We start from the raw sequence: 22,834 nt of genomic DNA, 5'->3' as shown, positions 1-22,834 counted from the left end.
AAACAATCTTTTAAATGTAGTTAAGCCATGCTTTAGCTACTTTTGGGGAGGTAGTGCTTGTTACAGCACCTAATTAATATCCTAACTAAGCACAGAATTTCATTCAGAGAAATTGGCACTTCAGCAAAGTTCAAAATATCTGTGACTGATTTGCCAATTGAATGGACAAGGGATGTTTCAAAATGAAAGAGGCCTTCAACTACCTCCACTGTGACCTTAGTCTGTACTTTCTAACTGATTAAGTTTTTCTTTACAGCTTATTACTTAACACAGGCCACAGACCCAATGGGCAAAGCATCCCCTGATGGGAGCCGAAACTACCCTTCAAGCAATAAGGACTGCCCTAAGCCAGCAAGACCCCATGTGACTGACCACAAAACAATGGTCCGCCTGACCTTTACTGCCCACCTGCTCACACCCACAAACCTTTGCCCCACATTTTTTGAAGTTTATTCTTTTATTTTCAGAGAGAGTGTGCAAGCGTATGTGTACCAATGTGCACTCAAGCAGGGGAGGGGTAGAGGAAAGGAGGAGAGAGAATCCTGAGCAGGCTCGTGCTGCCAACCCACAGCCTGACGTGAGGCTCAATCCCACAGATCATGAGATCATGACCCGGGCTAAAATCAAGAGTCATATGCTCAACCAACTGAGCCATCCAGGCTCCCCAACGCACATTCTCCTTGTATAAATCTAGACCCATTTTCGGTACTTTGGAGACAGTCTTTGAGCTATTAGTCTGCTGTCTTCCCCGTGTTGGCCTCACTGAAATAAATTCCTTTCCTGTTTCACCACCACTGTCTCTCTGCCTTTGGATTCTGTCAGCAGCGATTGGCCAAACCTGGTCTATTTGGGACCCCAGGGCCAGGTGCTCTTGCCCCCCTGTACCCCAGCTACAAAAATACAAAGCTGACGACTTTAACAATGCCATAGCAAAATATCTGGGAAGACTGCTACTGGTGATACCTAGGAAGGCAGACAACGTACTCTGGGAAAAAAACCTGACTTCAGCCAGACAGGCTTGGAATATTTAGAATGTTGCTCTGTATTAGCTCCTTCATTCTGCTGTCTGCAAAGTCCTATGAGAGACAGGAAACCACTGAGGAGACTCCGGCTCTAAAGAGGAGCCTCAGCGAGAGAAAAGACTGCACTCCTAGTCTTTCTCTAGCAGTTTTTGTTAAAATCAAATATGGAACTAGCCCATGGCAAAAATAACAAAAAAATTAGATTACAGATGGTGCTTGTCCCCCTTGCCCACACCTATTATTAAAGTAGCCTTTACTAAATCAGGATGGAGGCAGAATAGACAGAATATAAAGATCAGTAAGTAAAACAGGAGTTTTGTACAGTAAGTGAATGAATGCATGCTTTGGTTACGGCTGCTTTTCCTGGAACTACCTAGATGTAAACTAAATGTTCAAGGAATGAAGGACTGCCAAAGAAACCATTATCTGTGATGCAAAACCCTGTTATTCAACTGCTGAGTAACCAACTCAGGAGGAAGCTGTGACAACTGTGGGGTTCCCCCAAAAAAGACAATAGCCACCTCAGAAGTGTCTACAGAGAATAATGGCAAAAAAAAAAAAAAAAAAAAAAAAAATTCTTTCAAAGGGGAAGGCCAGAGCCATCTGAGAAAAAGACAGCAATGCTCTTCCATGAGAGTCAAATGGAAGGCACAACACATGCTCTCCCAGGAACCGGACTCCACTATAGGAGCTGCAAGTTTTCACATTCCCACTCAGAAGGATATGACAGTTGTTAAGGATAAGTGACTACCAAGTGTTCCCATTCTTTCTTTTTCTGAACCGCAACTACCCTGTCCTTACACCACCAGTATGTGGTATTTGTGTGTGTGGTGATGGAGTGCTTGCTGAAAAGCAATAGATTATTTGTCTGTTAGTTAATAGATGGTCTAAAAGAGAGAAGTCACAGCAGACTGAAAAAAAACTATCACCCAAAGATCCTGGACTTTGAACTTGTACCCCTTAAGGAAGAGATGGAGATGTTCTTTGGATGAGAAAAGGCAACTATGAATTATACGTGTGGACAAAGGAAAAAACCTCTGAGTGACCAATAGGGCAGGACCTGTAACTGTCACCTTGTATCTCCTTTTCTCTCCTACAGTAATAGAAGTTTCAGGTGAGCACAAGGTAGCTCAGGAAAAAAGAGCACACACTCCAGTCCTTTTTGAAGAGAAGTGTGGTCCTACAACTAAGTTCAAGCTGGTAATAAAAGGAAAAACCACAGGATCAAGATGAAGTCACTTACTTATGCTAGGCTAAATCGGTAAACCAGGGCTTAATACCTAACCTAACTGCAGTTTCACCCCCCCCCCAAAAATGTAGTCTTAATCAGGAAGTTTTTGGTCTGCACCAATGAGGTAATCTGTCATATGGACCCTTCTCCATCCCCAAAAGGAAGAGGAGTTAATCTACCCAACAAGCCCCTCTCTTTTAAAGAAATATGACCTTGTCTGAAACAATCCTTTCTTTTGCTAACAACTTCCCTGCTCCATTCTCCTTCCTGTTAAAAAAAACCTTCCATTTTATATAACTCCTAGGAACTTCTTTCTATTTGCTAGATGGGATGCAGCCAAATTCATGAAATGCTTAATAAAGCCAATTATATCTTCAAATTTCCCTGGTTGGGTTTTATCTTTTAACAAGGCCAAACAGATGTAAATAGAAAAAATATATGTAAAATTTCTAAATTATAACACAAAAGAGAATCACCTTGCCCTCCAGTTGTTGTTTCCTCTCTTTTGTTAGTGGTGAGCCATCAGCCTTGCAAACCAAGAAAAGAAACTCGCCTGTATCCTAATTGACATATATGTATTGACTTATCACAAAATTACAGTTTATATTTCTATGTTGACTATTAAGAACATTTATGCTTCTACTACTCCTTGTAGAAGCCTACACAATTTGTGTTTTATACGAGTACGAGGAGTAATAGTTAACTTGAAAAAGATGTCTTTAGGGGCGACATCTATGGGTGGCTCAGTCAGTTGAGCGTTCAACTTCAGCTCAGGTCATGATCTCACGGTTTGTGAGTTCAAGCCCTGTGTAGGGCTCTGTGCTGACAGCTCGGAGCCTGGAGCCTGCTTCGGATTCTGTGTCTCCCTCTCTCTCTCTGCTCCTTCCCTGCTCATGCTATGTCTCTATCTCAGAAATAAATAAACACCAAAAAAAAAAAAAAAAAAAAAAAAAAAAAAAAAAAGAAAGAAAAAGATGTCTTTGCAGAAACGGACTTTCCTCAGTTATGAAGAGTGGAAGGCCAAGAGGCTACCACAGAGTAAAACATAAATGTGAATGTATATCGAAGCAAATGGCTCAAGGTTCAAATAAATCACAGGGAAAAAAGAAAAAAAAAAAGAAAACATCTATCTGAGCAAAAGTGTCCAGATGGGAGAAAAAAAATTAAAGATAATAAAACATATACAACATAGCAAATAACTGGTAGAAAGTCTCAAAGAGCTAAAAGCAGTGTGAAATTGACGTGGTCAGAAAGCCAGCGTGAGGTCTCCGAGAAGCATCCTGACGAAAACAACTTGTTGGTGAGACTATTCCCACAAATACATACAACACTGTGGAGCAACTGGGGAATGAAAAAGAGCTTCAAAGCTTGTGTAATAATAATCTAGACTAGGCTCTTCAAGAAGAAAGAAAGGTATTTTACAGAAAAAGGCTGAGAAGTACGTTAGTAGTTTTCTAAAGAGGCATATGGCTAAATCCGAAATAGTTTACAATTAAGCAGATAAGGAAAGAGTAAACTCACCGTAGTGATTCTGCCTTTTCTCTTGACTGGAAGAAATGGGCATGCTCTCACTTGAAGATCTTTAATGGCAGCAGTCATTGTACTGTTCTCACGGTCACCTTTCCAACAAATTTCACATTGTGTTGTAATGACTAAGGCAGGAGCATCACTTCGTGTCATATCAGCCACAAACACAATTTCAGGATTTTTAATAATAATATTAACTTCCCACTTCTCTTTTTCCTGTACAGGTACTAAATAGGAACAAAATAAGTTCACATTTTAAAATATTTCTATATATTTGTTATACAGATTATTTATGGAAAAACTTGTTACTTGTGAGAAAATGGTTTTTTCATTCCAAGGAAAAAAATACAAGAATCTTAGATCTCAAAGGAATCTACTGTAATTCTTTTAGTATAAAAGTTGAAGATGTATAGTCTTAAGAGCATTTTTAAATGTGGGGGAAAAACCCTTTCATGGCAGAGCTGGGAGCTAACCCAATCTCTGACTCTCAACTTGGCACTCCTTCCGCTACACCACAATGAGCCACATAAGTAAATGATAATGGAGAGCTGTAAAAATAACAAAAATAAAAGAGTACATTAAGTAAAAACACTGTCTTTAAATACGAAAAGGAATAGTTGGTTCATTATTCCTCCTGCTTGTTTTTGTCAAAAAAATTCTTTTAAATTACTGCCTGTAGAGAAGCATATTTGCTTATTCTAATATAGGTCCCTTAATTATTGAACCCAATATATATTTATATGTAGAAAAATACACAAACTGCACATCCTACAGGAAAACACATTTAAGTTTTTCACTTACCTCTGAAAAATATTTTACTTTATTAATTCACTTAGCCTCATCATCTAGACAGATAATCAAGGTAAGTGCTATTGTAGCATTTCAATAATACATATATTAAATATTTTAGCCAATAACTAACCTTCTTCCTTAGCAGTCCATGTTTGAACGCTGGTTTCTATAGCCGTGCCCGTGGTGAAGGCCTCAAGAAAGACGTTTGCAACTGTCAGCAGAAATTCTACACTGGCACAAATATACATTTCTTGAAAGACTAAATCAGTCACCAAACCATCTCTGACTTTCCTATACTTTACATCCATCATGTCCTTTTTGTCAAACCCAACCGTCAGTCCTATCATTCTGAAAAATACAATAACCATTCCTGTGAGTATCTTAAAAATAACCAAACACACCAATAAAAGTCAAAAGACCTCTTATTCATTTTACTAACAGCAAACCAACATTCTGAAGTCATTTCTCTTGGGAAGATCACAAAGTACTCCAAATAACAGACTTAGAAACTTCTGGAGCACAACTGTTTCATAAACTAGTAAGTGTAACTTTAAGCAATTGGCAGAACTTAAATGTCTTCTCAATTTTTCATGTTTTCCCATTAGAACTTACAAAGATAAATAATAATTTAGGAAAAAGAGATTCATTTAAAAAACGAGTTTAACTGCATTATTTCTTTTGAACCATTCCATCAACCATCCCATAAGAACAGCACGTAACTGAACGAGGCCATTTGCAATGCTGAAAACCATGACTCCACTAAATTGAAACTTTGAAGATCTTAGGATGTACCCAGAAAACAAACATGCAACTTTGGGATTAAGTTTTGTCGAACAATTCAAACATTTCTCAAATAAAAACTAAGCACACTGTTACCTAGGAGTTGCCTTCTTGACATGAGGTCTTTTATCATCTAAAATACAGTTTTTTAATGAGAAGGAAGAAAATACTGAGTCATCTGTATACATCTTTGCAGTGCTTATAATATTCTCCAACTTAAATTCAGCAAGTTTCAGAGCAGGATCACGAACATCTGTAAAGGAAGTCTGTGGAAGGAAACCAATACACATTTTACAGAAAAACAAAGTCTTAACACATTTTAAGATCTGAACTACCACATTCTCTATCTCCACAGGGCTTGCTAATGAAAGGCCAAAAAAGCCATTTAGTTTAAAAACTTTTTTTTTTTTTTTTTTACATCACTACCTATAGGAAAGAAAACTTATCTTAAAAGGGCAATGGTTAAATTAATTTTGTTATTAAAATGAAATAATCAGTAGCATTTTTCAGAGGAAAAGATAATCCAAAATACATATGAAATATTAACTTATTTTTTTAAATATTTTTTAAATGTTTACTTATTTTTGAGCAACAGAGACAGAGTGTGAGTGGGGGAGGCAGAGAGAAAGAGGGAGACACAGCATCACAAGCAGGCCCCAGGCTCTGAGCTGTCAGCACACAGCCCAGTGCGGGGCTCGAAGTGAGGAAGTGCGAGCTCATGACCTGAGCCAAAGTCGAAGGCTCAACCAACTGAGCCACCCAGGCACCCCGAAAACTGTTACTTTAATAAGTATTCGCCTATATCATTTTCATCAAGTGAGAAAATACTTTTTTTCCTTAACTTACCTGCTCAGGACTTGGACTATATAGTACCATGGTGAGATAATCAGTTTTGAAACTCATATTTAGCGTTGTCTTAACTTGAGAGGCCTGTGAATGTATTTCTACCACAGCAGCTGTCACTACAGTTGTTCCTTGGAAAAATGAAAAGTTATTGGACAAAAAAGTTAAGAAAAGTAGAAGTCATTAAAACAGGCTTAAAATAGGCTTAAGAGAATTATCCACTAAACAGGTATAGTATAATGATATTCAAGAAAATAAAAAAATATTAGAAACTTCAGATGCTGAACTCAGTAACTACTGGCTTAAGATTCTATCCATGCAGTAACTCGGAAATATTAAACACTGATGCTCCTGTTTCCATTTTTGTAAAATGAGAATAACAGAACAAACCACTGGGTTTGTTTTCGGGATTAAGTAAAAGAGTATGTGTAAAATTCCTACTAGAATACCTGGCACCTAGTTTAATATTCAAACTTACTTCAAAAAACTAAAACCAAACAAGATCATCTTAAATGATGTTTAAAAAATTGTTCCACTGAAAAGAAGGAAACAAAATTCATTCTTTCCTGCATTTTACATTTTGAGCCAAGGCATTTACGTACATGGTATATATTAAATGGGTTTTTACGAAACACACAGCTCTTGCTAATTCTCATTCTACCCAACCGCAGAGACAAGTACCACCACACCACGTAACTTATTTTTAATTGAGTTAAAATTTACATCGGTGAAATACATAGATCTTAGCAGAACAATTCAATGAGATTGTATATATCCATGCCACAAACACTTCAATTAAGATACTGAAGATTTTTTACATCTTTGGTTAGGTTTATTCCTAGGTATTTTATGCTTCTTGGTGCAGTTGTGAATGGGATCAGTTTCTTTGTCTTTCTGTTGCTTCATTATTAGTGTATAAGAATGCAACTGATTTCTGTACATTGATTTTGTATCCTGCGACTTTGCTGAATTCATGCATCAGCTCTAGCAGACTTTTGGTGGAGTCTATCAGATTTTCCATGTATAATATCATGTCATCTGCAAAAAGTGAAAGCTTAACTTCATCTTTGCCAATATATATGTTTTCACTCTTATGTAAATCCTCAGAAACTTAACAGAAGTCCATGGGGGAGGGGAAGAAAAAAAAAAAAGGTTAGAGAGGGAGAGAGGCAAAGCATAAGAGACTCTTAAAAACTGAGAACAAACTGAGGGTTGATGGGGGTGGGAGGGAGGGGAGGGTGGGTGATGGGTATTGAGGAGGGCACCTTTTGGGATGAGCACTGGGTGTTGTATGGAAACCAATTTGACAATAAATTTCATATTTAAAAATAAAAGTTTAATTATTTAAAAAAAAAAAGATACTGAAGATTTACATCATTCCAGAAAGCTCTCTTGTAACTCTTTCTAGCTAATCCTCAACCTCCCTACCATTCTAATTTTTAATCACCAAAGGTTAGTTTTGTTTGTTTGTTCTTAAAGTCTGCATAGTCATATTCAGAGTAAACCCTCTTTCGTGTTTGGCTTCCTTCAGTAAACATGTTTCAGAGTCATCCATGTTGTTGCAAGGGTCATTCTTTCTTCTGCAGTCTATGAAAATGCATTCTACAAAAAATACAGTTTATCCATTCTAGGACTGATGAACATATGGGTTGTTTCCAGATTTAAGCTATTATGAATCAATCTGCTACAAATACTCCTGAATAAGTCATTTTGTAGATATACGCACTGATTTTAGAGTGGGGTAGGATAAATACTTAGACCATAATTGTTTGTTACAAGGTAGATATACGTCAACTGCCAAACTCTGTTGAAGTAGTTATAGTATTTCACATTCCCAACATTTTCCCAACTCATTCACATTCCCAAATCACATTATGTGCATCTCCGCTGTCTCATATTCGCATCAACATGTGGAGTTGTCAGTCTTTTAAAAACTGACTCATCTGGTGAGTTTTCCTGATAAATAACTATATTAGGACCTTTTCACCTGCTTACTGTACATTTAACGTATCCTCTCCCATGTATCCAATTTTTTTGGTAATTCTTTTGGTTTTATTTTTAAAGTTCTTAATTTCAAGGAGTTATCAAGTATTCTAGATATGACATCATATACATGTATCATGAATATGTATCTCAGACTGAGGCCTCACTTTTCACAATCTGATACCATCTTTTGATAAGTATAAATTAAAAATGTTTATGAAGTGTCCTTTATAAAGTTTTCATGATTAGTGTTCTATCTGCCTAAGAAATCTTTGGCTATCCCATGATTGATGAAAGTATCCCATGTTGTCTTTTATAAGCTTAAAGTTTTAGCTTTCAAACATAGGTCTTTCATCCATCTCAAATTAATTTCTATATATGGTATAAAGGGACAAGGTTCAATTTTTCCTACATTTGGACTATCTAGTTGTGACAGCACCATTTGTTAAAACGTTTATCCTTTCCCTATTGACTAGTCTTCATTGAAAATCAGTTGACTCTATCTGTGTGTTTTCTGGACTCCTGGGTTTTACTGTTCCGTTTATGTTATGCCAATAGCCATACTAACAAGATTTGTAGTTTATTCCATGTTTTGAAATTACACAGTATAAATCTTTTTCTTCCTTCGCAGTATTTTTTTTTTTTGCCCTTTGTTTTTGGGTTTTCTGGGTATGTGGTCAAAGGCATTTTTACTTCTTTCTACTCTTTAGACCTATTAATCCTTCTCCTGGCCTTATTACTCTATCAATGACTACCAATTGACCTGGTATGATGATTATGGACACTTCTAACTTGTGCCTACTTTACAGGGAAAAATTTAACACTTCAGCATTAAGTATGCCTTTTAAATATTTCTAGTTTTCTTCACAAACAGATACAGAATTTTATCAAATGCTTTCTTTGCATCTGCTGAGATATAATCTTTTTCTTCTTTGTTAATTTGGTGATTTACATTCATTGATTTTTGACTGTTAAAACCAATTTTGTTATTTTGGGCTAATTCTCACTTGGTCAAGGTGAAGTATCCTATATCCTTATTGTTGGATTCAGTATACTAGTATCTTGTTTAAAATTTCCGTATCTGTGTTCATGAAGTATTTGGTGTGTGATTTTTTTAAATGCTTATTTATGCGGGGGGGGGGGGGGGAGGAGAGAGAGAGAGAGAGAGAGAGAGAGAGAGAGAAATTTCCCAAGCAGGCTCCATGCTGTAAGCGCAGAGCCCAACATAGGGCTCAATCCCACAAACTCAAGATCATGATTTGAGCCAAAACCAAGAGTCAAACGCTTAACCAAATAAGCCACCAAGTACCCCGAGATTCTTTTCCTGAACTGGCTTTTTCTTTTCCTTGTTACCAGAGTAATGCTTGCTTTAAAAAATTGCTAAGGAAGTGATCCCCCTTCCTCTATTTTCCAGCAAAGCTTGTGTAACACTGGTATTATTTCTAACTCAAATATTTCAAAGAATTCACCACTGAAATTCAAATCCTTTAACAGACAGAGGGCTACTCAGATTTTTTATTTCTTCTTATGTCAGTTTTGGCAATTTTGTGTTTTCCAAGTAATTTCTCCATTTCAAAGAAGTTGTAGAATCCAGTCACAAAATTATTCATAATATTTCCTCATTATCCTGGTAGTGATCTGCAGTATCTATCTAACTCTGATACTGCTAATTTTTTTTCTTTCTTTCTTCCATCCTAAGAGTTTATCGATTTCATTAGTTTTTTCCAATGAAAATAATCTCTGACTTTGCCAATTTTCTCTATTATTTACCTGTTTCTCTTCCACTGACTTCTACTCATACCTGTATTACTGCTCTCTTGTATTTACTTTGGGTTTAATTTGCTCTTTTCTACTTTCTCCAGGCAAAATATTTAATCTTTTAAACTCGTTTTTCCTGATCAAATCCTTTTCAGCTACAAAATTATTTCAGCTCTGCTTTAGTTGCATCCCCAAATTTTGGTATGCTTTATGTTCATTATCTTCCCGTTTAAACACTTTTCTACTTTCCTTTGTCTTTTCTTTTTAAAGAAAAAAAATTTTTTTAACGTTTATTCATTTTTGAGAGACAGAGGGAGACAGAGCATGAGCGGGGAAGGGGCAGAAAGAGGGAGATACAGAATCTGAAGCAGGCTCCAGGCTCTGAGCCGTCAGCGCGGAGCCTGATGCGGGGCTCAAACTCACGAACTGCGAGATCATGACCTGAGCTGAAGTCGGACGCTCAACCGACTGAGCCACCCAGGAGCCCCGCATCTTTTCTTTTTTGACCCACAGGTTATTTGAAAAATGTTTAATGCCCAAGTAGTTCAAGTTTCTCTGACATCCTACTTCTACTCATTTCTAATTTAATTCCATGTGGCCAGAAAATTTTATGGCCTCCCAGGATGGTCTATCCTTGTGAATATTCTAAGAGCCCTTTTAAAAGACGTACATTCTGCAATTGTTGAATGTCAATTAGGTCAATTTTGTTAACAGTATTCAAATGTTCTATATTCTTTCTAATTTTTGTCTATATTCTATTAATTACTAAGAGTGGTGTGCTAAATACACAACTATGATTCTGTATAGGGGTATTTCTTCCTTTTGTTTTGTCAATTTTTGTTGCAGACATTTTGGAACTCTGTTATTAGGTACAACAGATTTAAAGTTGTTAGAGCATCCTTGCAAATTGGTTCCTTTACCATTATGAAAAGAAAAAAAAGCATTTATGAGACAATCAGGAGAAAATGAAGCCTACCAGGATATTTTCATGGTTTATAGGGGGTATAGCCATTTTTTAGGGGTGACAATGTTACTGTGACTACATTTAAAAAGTAAAGTTCTTACTGCTTAAATACCAACTGAAGGTAGACCATCTAAGATTTTCTTTAAAGTCATTTAGTGGGATGGCAGTAGGGGGAAGAAAAAGCAGAGTTACAGCAGTAATAAAGACAGTCACATGATACTAGTTGTTGAAACTGGGTTGATGAGTACTTAAGAGGTGTTTACCTTATTCCTTCCACCTCAGTGTAGGCATAAATTTCAAGAAAATGATTAAAATAGTAATATATTCACTTGTCTATTTTTTGTTTCATTTTGGACATGATCTTTACACTCCCCACTATTTTAAGTCCTTACCACTTCCACTATCCGTCCCATCTTCTTCTTTTCCTGCTTTGATCAGTTATATCTCCATTTCCATGTTAACAGGGTTAATAACATTTACATTCTTACTTACATAGTTAATTAAGTCTTCAATGTGTTAACTATGGCTATGTGATAATTTTCAATGAAGAGAGTAATAGTTTATTATTAACACTTCCTCTACTGCTATATCACAACTACTCCATCTCTCAAAAAAGAAGAATCTTTTCTCATATTCTAACAGTGGCTCAAAATCATGCAAAATGTAAATCCACTTTACTTCTGGCCCAGACTGTATAGTAGAGATATCTCCCTTCTTAAGAACCAAAAGCATGTCTTCCTTTCCAAATATCACTTATTTACCTAATTAAGCCCTCATTCTATATACTATATGAAATTCATGCTATTTTTCTTTTTTTAAAGACATTCTGCCATTTCTTACAATTTTTCTTAAGGCATTCTGAATTCCCCTTTAATGAAAACCAAGAACTTCCTAGCCCAATCAAACAGATAATTTTGGGATTCCTTTTCAATGTACTCCTGAGTAGGCCCATTGTTTTCAGATTCCCATGTTTTCCTTTTTCCTGGATTCCTTGTTTGTTTCGCTAGATTATATTTCAAAGTAATTTCTTGATGAATGAGAATGAAGTAAACTTTGAGCCACTAGAAATTTGAGAATTATTGTGTTTTCACATTTCAAGGTTTGATCATATACAGAATCCTAACTTCAAAATCATTTTTCTTAGATATATGACTATAGTACTTCATTGTCTTTTATCGTCCATCTACCCCATCCCATCCAGTTTTGCTCAGGGTAATCTGATTCCAGTAACTCTTTTTCCAAGCCCCTAATCAACAGCCTGCTTTTGTTCTGAAACTATAAATCTTACCTTTGTGGTTCTAACATTTCATAAAGATATGTGTGCATGGGCAGTCTTTGTTTATTCAATCCGCCTGACAGTCGTTAGGTTTTTTTTTATATCCAAGAATTTATTTCACTATTTATTTAGCTCTGGAGATTTTCTATTATTTCTTTCAAAGGTTCTTCTCTTCCATTTTCTCAGTTCTTCTCCTAACATACTTATTATTCTGGATTGCAACCTTTGACTAAAGGTCTATCATTTTTTTTTGAAGTTTATTTCTTTTGATGGGGAGGTGGGGGAGGGGAGAGAACGAGTGAGCACGAGCAGGGGAGGGGCACAGAGAGAATCCCAAGCAGTCTCTGTACTGTCAGCACAGAGCACAATGTGAGGCTCCATCTCACAAACCATGAGATCATGACCTGAGCTGAGATCAAGAGTCAGATACTTAACCAACTGAGCCACCCAGGCACCCCAAGGTAATTAAAGGTCTGTCATTCTTAAGTTTTATCTCATTTTACATTTCTATGGTTTATTTTTCCTCAGTGTCATGGGAGCTGATTTTACATCAACTATATATTCCAACTCAGTACTTACGTTTTAAATTCATGCTTAGTGCATTTGTTCTGTTTCAAAATTTCACCATATTTTTGGGTTCCAAGAACTCTTTCTTATCTTGAGAGGGGGGAAGGTCGTGATGGTAGGATTCAGTTTCTATATTCTCAAAATCCTCTGATTATGAATTAGAGTTTGTTTTCTGTTTGTTTACATTCTATTCTGTTACCTCAATTAATTCTCTTTCACTCAGAAAATAGTTGTCATCTTTGTTTCTTTTATGCTTTGGTTCTTGCTATTTCCTTATTCTATGAATATTTTAACAACAAAGGACTAGACTGGTTATACTACTCAATAAGGATAGAGTGTCCTATAATGTTATAAATGTAGGGTTGTTTCTGTGTTTCCCTGACTGGAAAAGTTGTGTATTATCTCAGGGCTTTGCAAGAGTGGATCTAGTGGACTAGTAGGTTCCATTTTGAGGTAGGTAGGTTTGAGGATACCCCAAAATGCCAGAATGTGAACTTTATTCTTGTGAAGCACAGAATCATCCCAGCCCTATAGGACCCAGTCAGGTTCCACACAGCACATTAAATCCAACATTAGATGCAACTGAGTTATGTTTCCCTCTGCTCTGCTCCACCTATCTGTCTTGCAGATATCTGCTGAAATTCATCATTTATCAGTGACTGTTCTCTCTCGACATCCTTAATATTTTGATACTAATATAAAATATCCCATCTGGGATAGAGGCTGCACTAGGAATAAGGGAAAAGAGGAGGATGGTGAGAAAAACTGAAAAAAGGACATGTAGGGCAGTAGGTATAACAAGAATAAATACTAACAAATTTTGTCACAACACGATTAGGAATTTTGATTCAAAGAAAAAAATCACCAGAACGTCTACTAACAGACAATTTAGAGATACTCAACTTAGAGAACTGAAAACAGATCTATAAATCTTGTTTTCCAAAAACTCAAACTAGAGAATGGAAAGAAGGATACAAGACGCAAAGGAGGGGTTGGACATGGGGAGGGGAGGGCTAATCTGAAGTTAAGAACATACCTTCTGAAAGGTGTGAAGCATTAGTAGCTCCACTCGTAATACCATGCTCATCTTTTACTCCTGCAGGTGAGGCGCCATGACCTTCTTCATACCACACATTGCCATGTAACGTCTTAAAAATAGTCGTTAAATCTTCTTGACTAAGAATGAACTGTGAAGAAAAGATTTGCTTATTTTAACATTACTACTTTACGTAGTTCAAAATCCTCTTCCACAGAAAAGCCAAGTGTTTCCTTTCAATCCTCTACAAGCCAATTTTTTAATGCATTAGATATTTGTACTAACCGAATAATACTGAGTTTCCTAAATGACCGTGTGATTTTTAGTACCTTGTGAGATATGGAAATTAGATGTCAATTCCAATGAAATTATGAATAAAAGTTTTTTGTTAGGCATATACCAATTAACCTAATAATTTAGAACCTTTCAAATGAACTTTCACCTTTACCTAGATACGCTGCATTTTTTGGGTTACTAAGCACCTGTATTTACAAATGCAATTTAATCAAAAATATTGACTTGCATCACGAAAAATAGTTCAGTGTTTTACATGAATTATTTCCTTTGAACCTAACAAAAGTCCTCGGTATAAAAAATATATCCTGGCTTTATATAAAAAGCTGAGGTTTAATGGTCAAATATGATACTTAAATCCACTTAAAGAACTCATGCAGTCACTCAAAACCCCATGTGTTGTGAATTTAGCCTAATATCACCAACGTAAGATCTGTATTGAAAACTGTGTTAATTCAATGTCAACTTGGCTAGGTCACAGTATCTAGATATTTGGTCCAATATTATCCAAGATATTACATATATGGTATGCATATAGAATATGTACCTCATGCACAGACCATCAATAAGTGCCCAGCTGCCTTCTGGGGCAGACCAACCAGTATGAAACTGGGTCTTCATGATCCACCTGAATAGTTAACAACTGTTACAGTCTACCTCAGGGGACCACATGTTTGACCCCTCCTGAACCTCATCCTCTGTGTCAGGGAGAGGCTAAAATTGAGTCATCAAGAAGTCAGTCTACCACATCCAGACCAAGTGTAAACACACACACACACACACACACACACACACACACACCCTTTGATTATGTTTCTCTGAAGAACTGTAATAGCAATTATGTAAAAAAAAAAATCCCTTTGAGTTTTAAGTTGATATACTCAATCACCTCAAGGAAATAATTTTAACACCACAAAATTTAACACTTTTGTACTAGGATTCCTTTGACTGCATTTCAAAGATGCAGTAGTATTGTAAGGTATACTATACATGAAGCAGTCAAACATTATTGGAAAGTAGACTATGATTGAAATTATGAATCGTAAACCCAAGGGAAACTGTAAAATCAATGACAAACAATCCAAAATCAGGTTAAATGTGGGGAGACAATACAATAAACAGAATAAAACAACTAGGAAACAGAAAACAATTAGAGAGAGAGCAAATTTTAAAGTTTATTATTTGAGAGAGCAGAGGAGAGAGGGGAAGAGAGGGAGAGAAGTCCAAACAGGATCAACGCTGTTAGCTCAATCCCATGACTGTGAGATGATGACCTGAGCTGAAATCAAAAGTCAGACGTTCAACTGACTGAGCCACCTAGGCACCCCAAGCGATAACAAATTTTAAACCAACTATATCATAATTGGATTTTTTTAATGGCCTAAAAACGGAAATAAATAGCATCCAAAAATCTCACCTCCATGGGCTTTAGCTGAGCATTTACATTAAAACAAGGAACTTCCTGGTACCACTCCCAAGATAAATTTCGCTCAACAATCACCTCAAGATTTAATGGCAGTAGCAGATCCAGTACTTCCTGGTATGCATCATCAATAAATTGAGACCTGTAAGTAGAAATAAAATTGTTTTGTTTCATATATACTCAGAGGAGTAAAAAATAATTTTTACCATTCTATATACAAATAGAAAAAAATCAGTACTTTGTGTATGAAGAGAAGAATAAAATCTACCCAGCTCTCCAAGTCAAAATGACAGTACATCCCACTGTAACATAGGTGATTTTTTTTGAGCTCAAGTGTTCCATATTATAGAGAAATGTATTTTTAAAATATGATTTTACAATGTTAAAAAGTGCCAAAATATATGTTGGTATAGTAAACCCTTAAAATGAGAACTATCTCCATATGTTTTTAAAATTATTTTTAGTTAAAATTCCAGTATCATTAACATACAGGTATAAATACAATACAGGGATTCAACAATTCTATATATGACTCACTACTCATCATTTTAAGTCTACTCTTAATCCCTTTTGCCCATTCCCCCATCCACCTCTAGTAACCATCAGTTTGTTCTCTACAGTTAAGAGTCTGTTTTTTTCTTTGTTTCTTGAACTATAGGAGCAAAACCCTATGTGTTTGCCTTTTGCTGAATAACGTCACTTAGTATTTTCTCTTCTAGATCCATCCATGTTGTTGCAAATGGCAAGACTGCAATATTTTTATGACCCATCTTCCACCACACACACACACACACACACACACACCACTTCCTCTTTATTCATCAAATGATGTACATTTGAGCTGCTGCCTTAATTTGGCTATTATAAATAATGCTGCAATGATCATAAGTGTATCTTTTCAAATTCATTTTTCATATTGTTTGAGAAAATACCCAGTAGAATTACCAGATCATATGGTAATTCTTTAATTTTTTTTTAATTTTTTTTAAACGTTTATTTATTTTTGAGACAGGGAGAGACAGAGCATGAACAGGGGAGGGTCAGAGAGAGGGAGACACAGAACCTGAAGCAGGCTCCAGGCTCTGAGCTGTCAGCACAGAGCCCGACGCGGGGCTAGAACTCACGGACCGCGAGATCGTGACCTGAGCCGAAGTCGGCCGCTTAACCGACTGAGCCACCCAGGCGCCCCTCTTTAATTTTTTTTAAATGAATCTCTATGTACTGTTTTTCACACTGGCTATACCATTTTGCATTCCCACCGACAGTGGACAAAGGTTCCTTTTTCTCCACACTTTCACCAACACTGGTTGTTTCTTGTGTTTTTGATTGTTACCATTCTGACAGGTGTGTGGCGATATCTCAATATGGTTTTGATTTTCATTTCCTGATAATGAGTGATGATGAGCATCTTTTCACGTGTCTGCTGGCCATCTGGATGTCTTCTTTGGAGAAATGTCTGTTCATCTCTTCAGCTAAGTTTTTAAACTGTGTGTGAGAGTGTGTGTTGAGTTGTAGAAGTTCTTTATGTATTCTGAATAATAATCCCTTACCAGATGTGTCATTTGCAAATACCTTCTCCCATTCATAGCTGGTCTTTTGGCTTTCTTGATTGTTCGTTGGGAAGATTTTTATTTTGCTGTAGTCCCAATAATTTTTTTTTGCTTTGGTTTCCCTTGTATGTAACTGTTTTCTCTTTTCCTTCTGCTTTTAAGATTCTCTATCACTACTTTTTCTCCATTTTAATTACTATATATCCTGGTGTGCGTCTCCTGGGGCCGATTTTGTTGGGGGCTCTCTGTGCATCCTGGATCTGGATTTCTGTTTCTTTCTCCAGATTTGAGAAGGTGTCAGCTGTCATATCTACAAATTTTCTGTCACCTTTTTACTCTCTTCCCCTTCTGGGTTCCCTAGGATACAAATGTTATTACACTTCATGGTGTTACTGAGTTCCCTTAATCTACTTTCATTTTTCACTATTGTTTTGCTCTGCTTGATTGCTTTCCATTGCTCTGTCCTCCAGGTTGCTGATCCATACTCCTGCTTCCTCTAGTCTATTTACTCCTCATATATTTTAAACTTTAGTTATTGAGTTATTAATCTGTGATTTTTTAAATGTTTTCTTCCTCTGTATTAAGGGTCTCACTGAAGTCCTCTCCTTTTTTCTCAAGTCCAGTGAGTATCTTCATGACCATTACTTTCAATGGCATCCTCTATCAGGCATATCATCTCCATTCTGTTTAGCTTTTATGCTGTGATTTTATTCTATTCTTTCATTTGGGACTTACTCCTCCGTCTCTTAACTTTGTCTCTCTGTTTGTATGCATTAAGAAAGTCAGCTGTGGGGCACCTGGGTGGCTCAGTAGGTTGGACGTCCGGCTTCGGCTCAGGTCATGATCTCGTGATCACTACTGAGTTCAAGCCCTGTGTCGGGCTCTGTGCTGATGGCTTAGAGCCTGGAGCCTGTGTCTCCCTCTCTCTCTCTCTCTCTCTGCCCCTCCCCCCAACTCACACTGTCTCTTGGTCTCAAAAATAAACATTAAGAAAAAATTTAAAAAAAAAGTCAGCTGTGTCTCCTGCTCTTGAAAGTAGTGGCTTTATGAAGACAAGGTCCACATGGTGTCCAGCAGTGCAAGGTCCCCTGTTCATCAGAATGTGGTGCTTAAGGAGTGTCCTCTATGTGTTGTGTGCCCTACTACTGCTGAGCTGTGTTTGCCTTCCATCCAGTTGCCTGAAATGGTGCTCTTTGCTTGTTGTGGGCAGAGTTTGGTACCTGTGTTGTTAGCGGTCCAGTATGGGGCCACCCTGGGGTTGAGGTGGGTCAGACCAAGTGTCTGGCAGAACAGTAGTAGCACTGAACCACAGGGGCCTCTCCCTGTGTTGTCCCCTGACAAGTTTTGTTAGTGGGTGGAGCCTGCAGTCGGACCAGATGTCTGTGCCTGGCCCACTGCTGAGGCCAGAGTTGAACTATGTGGTTATTTCCCCTATCCCCGTCACAGGAGTCACTTTGGAATGGGGCTGCCCCCCGCCTTCAGGGCTGCTTGCACAGTGGCAGACCTGTCCCACCTCTTTGGATGGACGCCTGCCAAGGGCACGTTGGAGGGGGCAGGTCCTTGGGAGAATGTGCGGGCAAAGTGCATAGTGTCAGCAAGGTCTGTGCTCATCTGCTATGGGAGGGATCTCCAGCCAACCAGGAAAACTGCCCAGCGAGGATGATGGGGGTGGGTCCACAGAAGCGTGTGGCAACAGGACACACTATAAACAAGCTAGGTGGGGAGTGCTTGCGCTGTGCTGGTTCCCACAGGTGCTCATGTATCTATCAGGGGAGGGTAAGGGCAATGGTCAGCTTTTCTGTTCTTGCGGATTCCCAAAAACCCCTATCCCTTCTGCACAAGACTTGAGGTTAGTAAATAAATCTCCTTCCTGTTTACCCTCAGTGTTTTTCAAACTGTTGCTTCTGTGCAAGGGGGCTGTTTGTTGTGCTGTCTCTTAGAGGGTGGGTACTCCAATCCCCATTGTGCCCTGGCTCTCCCAGAGCCGAACCTGAATTTTTAAAGTTCCAGGTATTAAGCCCACCGATAGTAAGAACTTGCTAAATTTACACCCCTGCGGTTTTCAAAGCCAAGTGTTATAGAAGATCCATCCTCCCGGTGCCTGCGGAGGTACCTGCTCCTTTCCCTTCTCCATGCCTACAGGTGTCCCGCCCTCCTACTGACAGCCTCATGGCTGAGTCTGGCTCCCCACCTTGTCTCCACCCTCTTTGACGTGGCCTCTTTTCTACATTTAGCTGTGGAGAGTCTGTTCTGCCAGTCTTCAGGTCTTTTTCTGGGTTATTCATACTGATGTGGGTATTATCTAAGGGTATCCATGAGATAAGGTGAACCCAGATCTTCCCCCTCTGCCTTCTTCTCTGGAAATTCCTTATATGCAATTTTAATAGGTGCATGTTATAGGACTATAATATAACTTCAACCTTCCATTGTTGAAAGTTATGTTGCTTTTATTTTTTCAGTATAAATAAATACTTGGATCAGTACTTTTGTACCTATTTTTGATTAACTTTCTTGTTCTGGACAAACTGTAAGAAATTAACATTAATTTCTGTGTCAAAAGATTACTTCCTTAAAAATATTTGCCTTATCAGTGTTACTCAGTATCTAGGATACTTTTCCTATGTGCTCCCACATTCTGTTTTATATACTGTATTTTAATAGTTTATTGTCTTGTCTATAGTTTCAGTTAGAAATAAAAGCTTCATGATGGCGCCCTTGTGTGGCTCAGTTGGTTAAGCATCTGACTCAGGCGCAGGTCGGGATCTTGTGGTTCATGAATTTGAGCCCCACATTGGGCTCTCTGCTGTCAGCATGGAGCCTGGAGCCTGCTTAGGATCCTCTGTCTCCTTCTCTCTCTCTGACCCTTCCCCACTCATGCTCTGTCTCTCCCTCTCTCAAAAATAAACATTTAAAAAAAATAATAAAATATTCCTGAAAAAAGGGGACTACTTCATCTCAATCTATGCTGTATTGCCCAGTCCTTGGCTTAGATAATTGCAGTACGTCATATGCTATACAATTATTTGCTGAAATAAGAAGACAGAGTGTCTCTTTGTCTGACACCTTAGTTGGGAACACAGGTTTTGGAAGATCAACACTTCTCATGGATATGCACATGCAGAAATAACTGCAAAAGTGTCATGTTTATTGATTTTGGGGTTACATATAACTTTTAGCGAATGGGCAAGTTCACACATATGATATCTAAGAATACTGCAGACTGACTGTATATGTATGTATGACTGTAACACACATACGTGCACATGGTCAATTGCTGCTTACCTTTCTATTCTCTTTATTTTCATCATTGTAGTTTATAATACATTTTAGAAGTATTTAGTGCAATCCTATATATTTTAGTATTTTAGTAGTACCTCTAATGTTATGATATCTCCATTCCCCACCTCAAAATCAATGTATACAAACTGACATCTTTGTAATATTAGATCTAGGAAAATATTCTCTCCACATTTATTCAAGATTTCTTTCTGGCCATGGGTTAAGGTCTACAACTTTCCTTATAGAAGTACTATAAGTATCTTTGTAAAAATTTTACATTGCAATTAGTAGCTTTGCAACAAAATGATTTCAACACAGGTTGTCACAAAAATAAAATACTTATTTGTCTTTATGTGCTTTTCTATGAAGCTGAAACCAAACTGAATTTCCAAATATCAAGAACTTGAAAATCATTTCAGGGAAAACCTGTAACTGTATAACTGAGTAATTCTATTTCTAGAAATTCATCTGCAGGAAATGAATTATCCTAACGACATGAGTAGGATGTCATGATAGGAATAATTGTAACGTTATTTATAACAGCAAAAAAACTCACAATCAAATTAACTTTTAAACAATAGGCAACTAATTTTTAACAGAATAAAATGAAGTATTTAGAAATAATTTTGTACTCAAAATAATATGGAAAAATATTTATAGCATACTGTTAAGGGAAAAAATGTATTTACGATGCAAAATATATAATTCTTCTTTTACTTAACATATATGTGCAGAAATAATGAACTAGAAGAAACATACCAAACTACTAATACTACTTATCTCTGAGTGGTCATATTTTTCTGTTCATCCTAATACCATTTTATGTTATGTCTTCAGTAAAAAGTTAACTCATTTTTGGACATAAAAATAAATATTTTTAATGCTCTAAAGATATTTAGTAAACTCTTTTCAAAGCAGATAATCTATTTGTAATATAGATTCACACCTGATTTACATGTACCATTTCTTGAAATCAGGCAAGATGTGATTTTCGATATTCTCTTTTAGTAAATTTAGACTTTTATACAGTTTAAAAGTTAATGAGCCATCTGAAGTTTAAAGTGTCTCTATGTATCTATAGCCTATTATTAAAATAAAAGTCTCTCACCTCAATATTTCCCTGTGATTTTTGAATTCCCTGGGCTTGGCCGAACAAATCTACATTTTCCAATGTCTTCACTAAATGTATCACTGTAACCGAAACCTGGCTTTCCATGGAGCTCTATTAAATAGGGGCCAATTTTTCTCCAACATCCTATTCATCTCAGCATTAAAAGACAGAAGTCATTTTCCTTAGTTTGTAATGATACTCAATTCTCACTCCTATCCTTTTAAGAATATCATCATCCAGACTTACCACTTTCTACTCTTGCTTTCCTGTATCAACTAGTCAGTGCTTATTTTTGAAGACTTTAAGATTGATGAATTTCCAGTTTATAAACCTCTCTCTACATTCTTTTACTCTTTATGTACCCTCTTATCTTTGATTTCTTCTGTCTCCATTATCCATCAACATGACTCTCAATATTTAAAAATCCTATCCCACTTTAGTCACACCTGCTTGTTAAAAATTCAGTCTTGCCTGAATCCGACACCAAATATCAAGTACTACATGAAAAAAACTAACATGTACTCTTAATTCATGGTTAACAATGTCAACAGAGTCCTCAACATTGTCTCAACATATCTTCCTGGAATGCCTCCCATCTCTCTGCCTGCCATTTCTTAGTCTCTTTTGAGAAATATATATGCCTTGTGTATTGGCATTCATCAGGATTCTGTCCCGTATGTCCCACTCTACAAACTATGTGATATCACTTGTTCAGTGACTTTAATAGATAGCTAAATATTACTAAGGACACCCAAATCTGGAAGTCCAAACACTCTCCTAAAATCTACACACATACGTTCAAGTGCCTTCCAATCTTTTTCTATAGATCTCTATACCAAAGTCAGACAGCAACTTCCAAGTTACTTTACCCACTAGAGAACTCAATGTCTCCACTCAACTGTTTTTTCTGCATTGTTCTATCTTATCTCAGTGAACTGCATTATTACCAAATAACAAATTTTGTAAGCCTGCAATCTGGAATCAAATTTCTCTCCTCAAACTCTGACATCCATTCAATAATCTCTTACTATATATTCTACTTTTTAAATTTCTCTTAACTGGCTAGTTCTCCACTACCTCACTTCCCTACCCTAGACAGCAACACATATAATTCTTATGGAAATCACACCAGTAGTTAGTAAACCACTCTTTCAACCTCTAGTGTTGTCTCCTTTTGACCTGTTTTCTACAACCCTTCTAAAATCTAAGTGTGATCCCATTTTTGTGCATCAGCTCATTACTTTCATTAAAGAACAGCTACCTTGACAATGAAGTAGAAACTGTTTATTCATCCTTTGTAAAGATTGCGCATTATAATATGTCTTGTTCCCAGAAGAGTGCCCAGGATACACGAGGTGCTTAAATTTCTCCTTCCATCCAACATGAAATAATATAAAC

General features: G+C 37.0%; 1 protein-coding gene across 8 annotated transcripts in view; it reads right to left on the bottom strand.

Moving 5' to 3' along the window:
* VPS13A (vacuolar protein sorting 13 homolog A) overlaps positions 1 to 22,834 on the bottom strand; it is a 253,659-nt gene that overhangs the window by 103,112 nt on the left and 127,713 nt on the right. For all 8 annotated transcript variants that reach the window (XR_014135928.1, XM_081790878.1, XM_081790879.1 and 5 more), the window contains 6 exons: positions 15,491 to 15,638; positions 13,780 to 13,930; positions 6,199 to 6,326; positions 5,449 to 5,618; positions 4,703 to 4,920; positions 3,775 to 4,007 (listed from right to left, as the gene is read on the bottom strand). Coding sequence is in view for 7 of the 8 variants with exons in the window: in XM_081790878.1 (XP_081647004.1) it covers positions 3,775 to 4,007; positions 4,703 to 4,920; positions 5,449 to 5,618; positions 6,199 to 6,326; positions 13,780 to 13,930; positions 15,491 to 15,638 (1,048 nt within the window). In the remaining variant the exon portion in view is untranslated. The remainder of the gene's footprint in view (positions 1 to 3,774; positions 4,008 to 4,702; positions 4,921 to 5,448; positions 5,619 to 6,198; positions 6,327 to 13,779; positions 13,931 to 15,490; positions 15,639 to 22,834) is intronic.

Source organism: Panthera onca, chromosome D4 (assembly GCF_046562875.1).
Source record: "Panthera onca isolate mPanOnc1 chromosome D4, mPanOnc1 haplotype 2, whole genome shotgun sequence".
In the NCBI taxonomy this organism is placed as follows: domain Eukaryota; kingdom Metazoa; phylum Chordata; class Mammalia; order Carnivora; family Felidae; genus Panthera; species Panthera onca.
The sequence above is the reverse complement of the archived record's forward strand: the minus strand, read 5'-3'. Positions and strand labels throughout refer to the sequence as shown.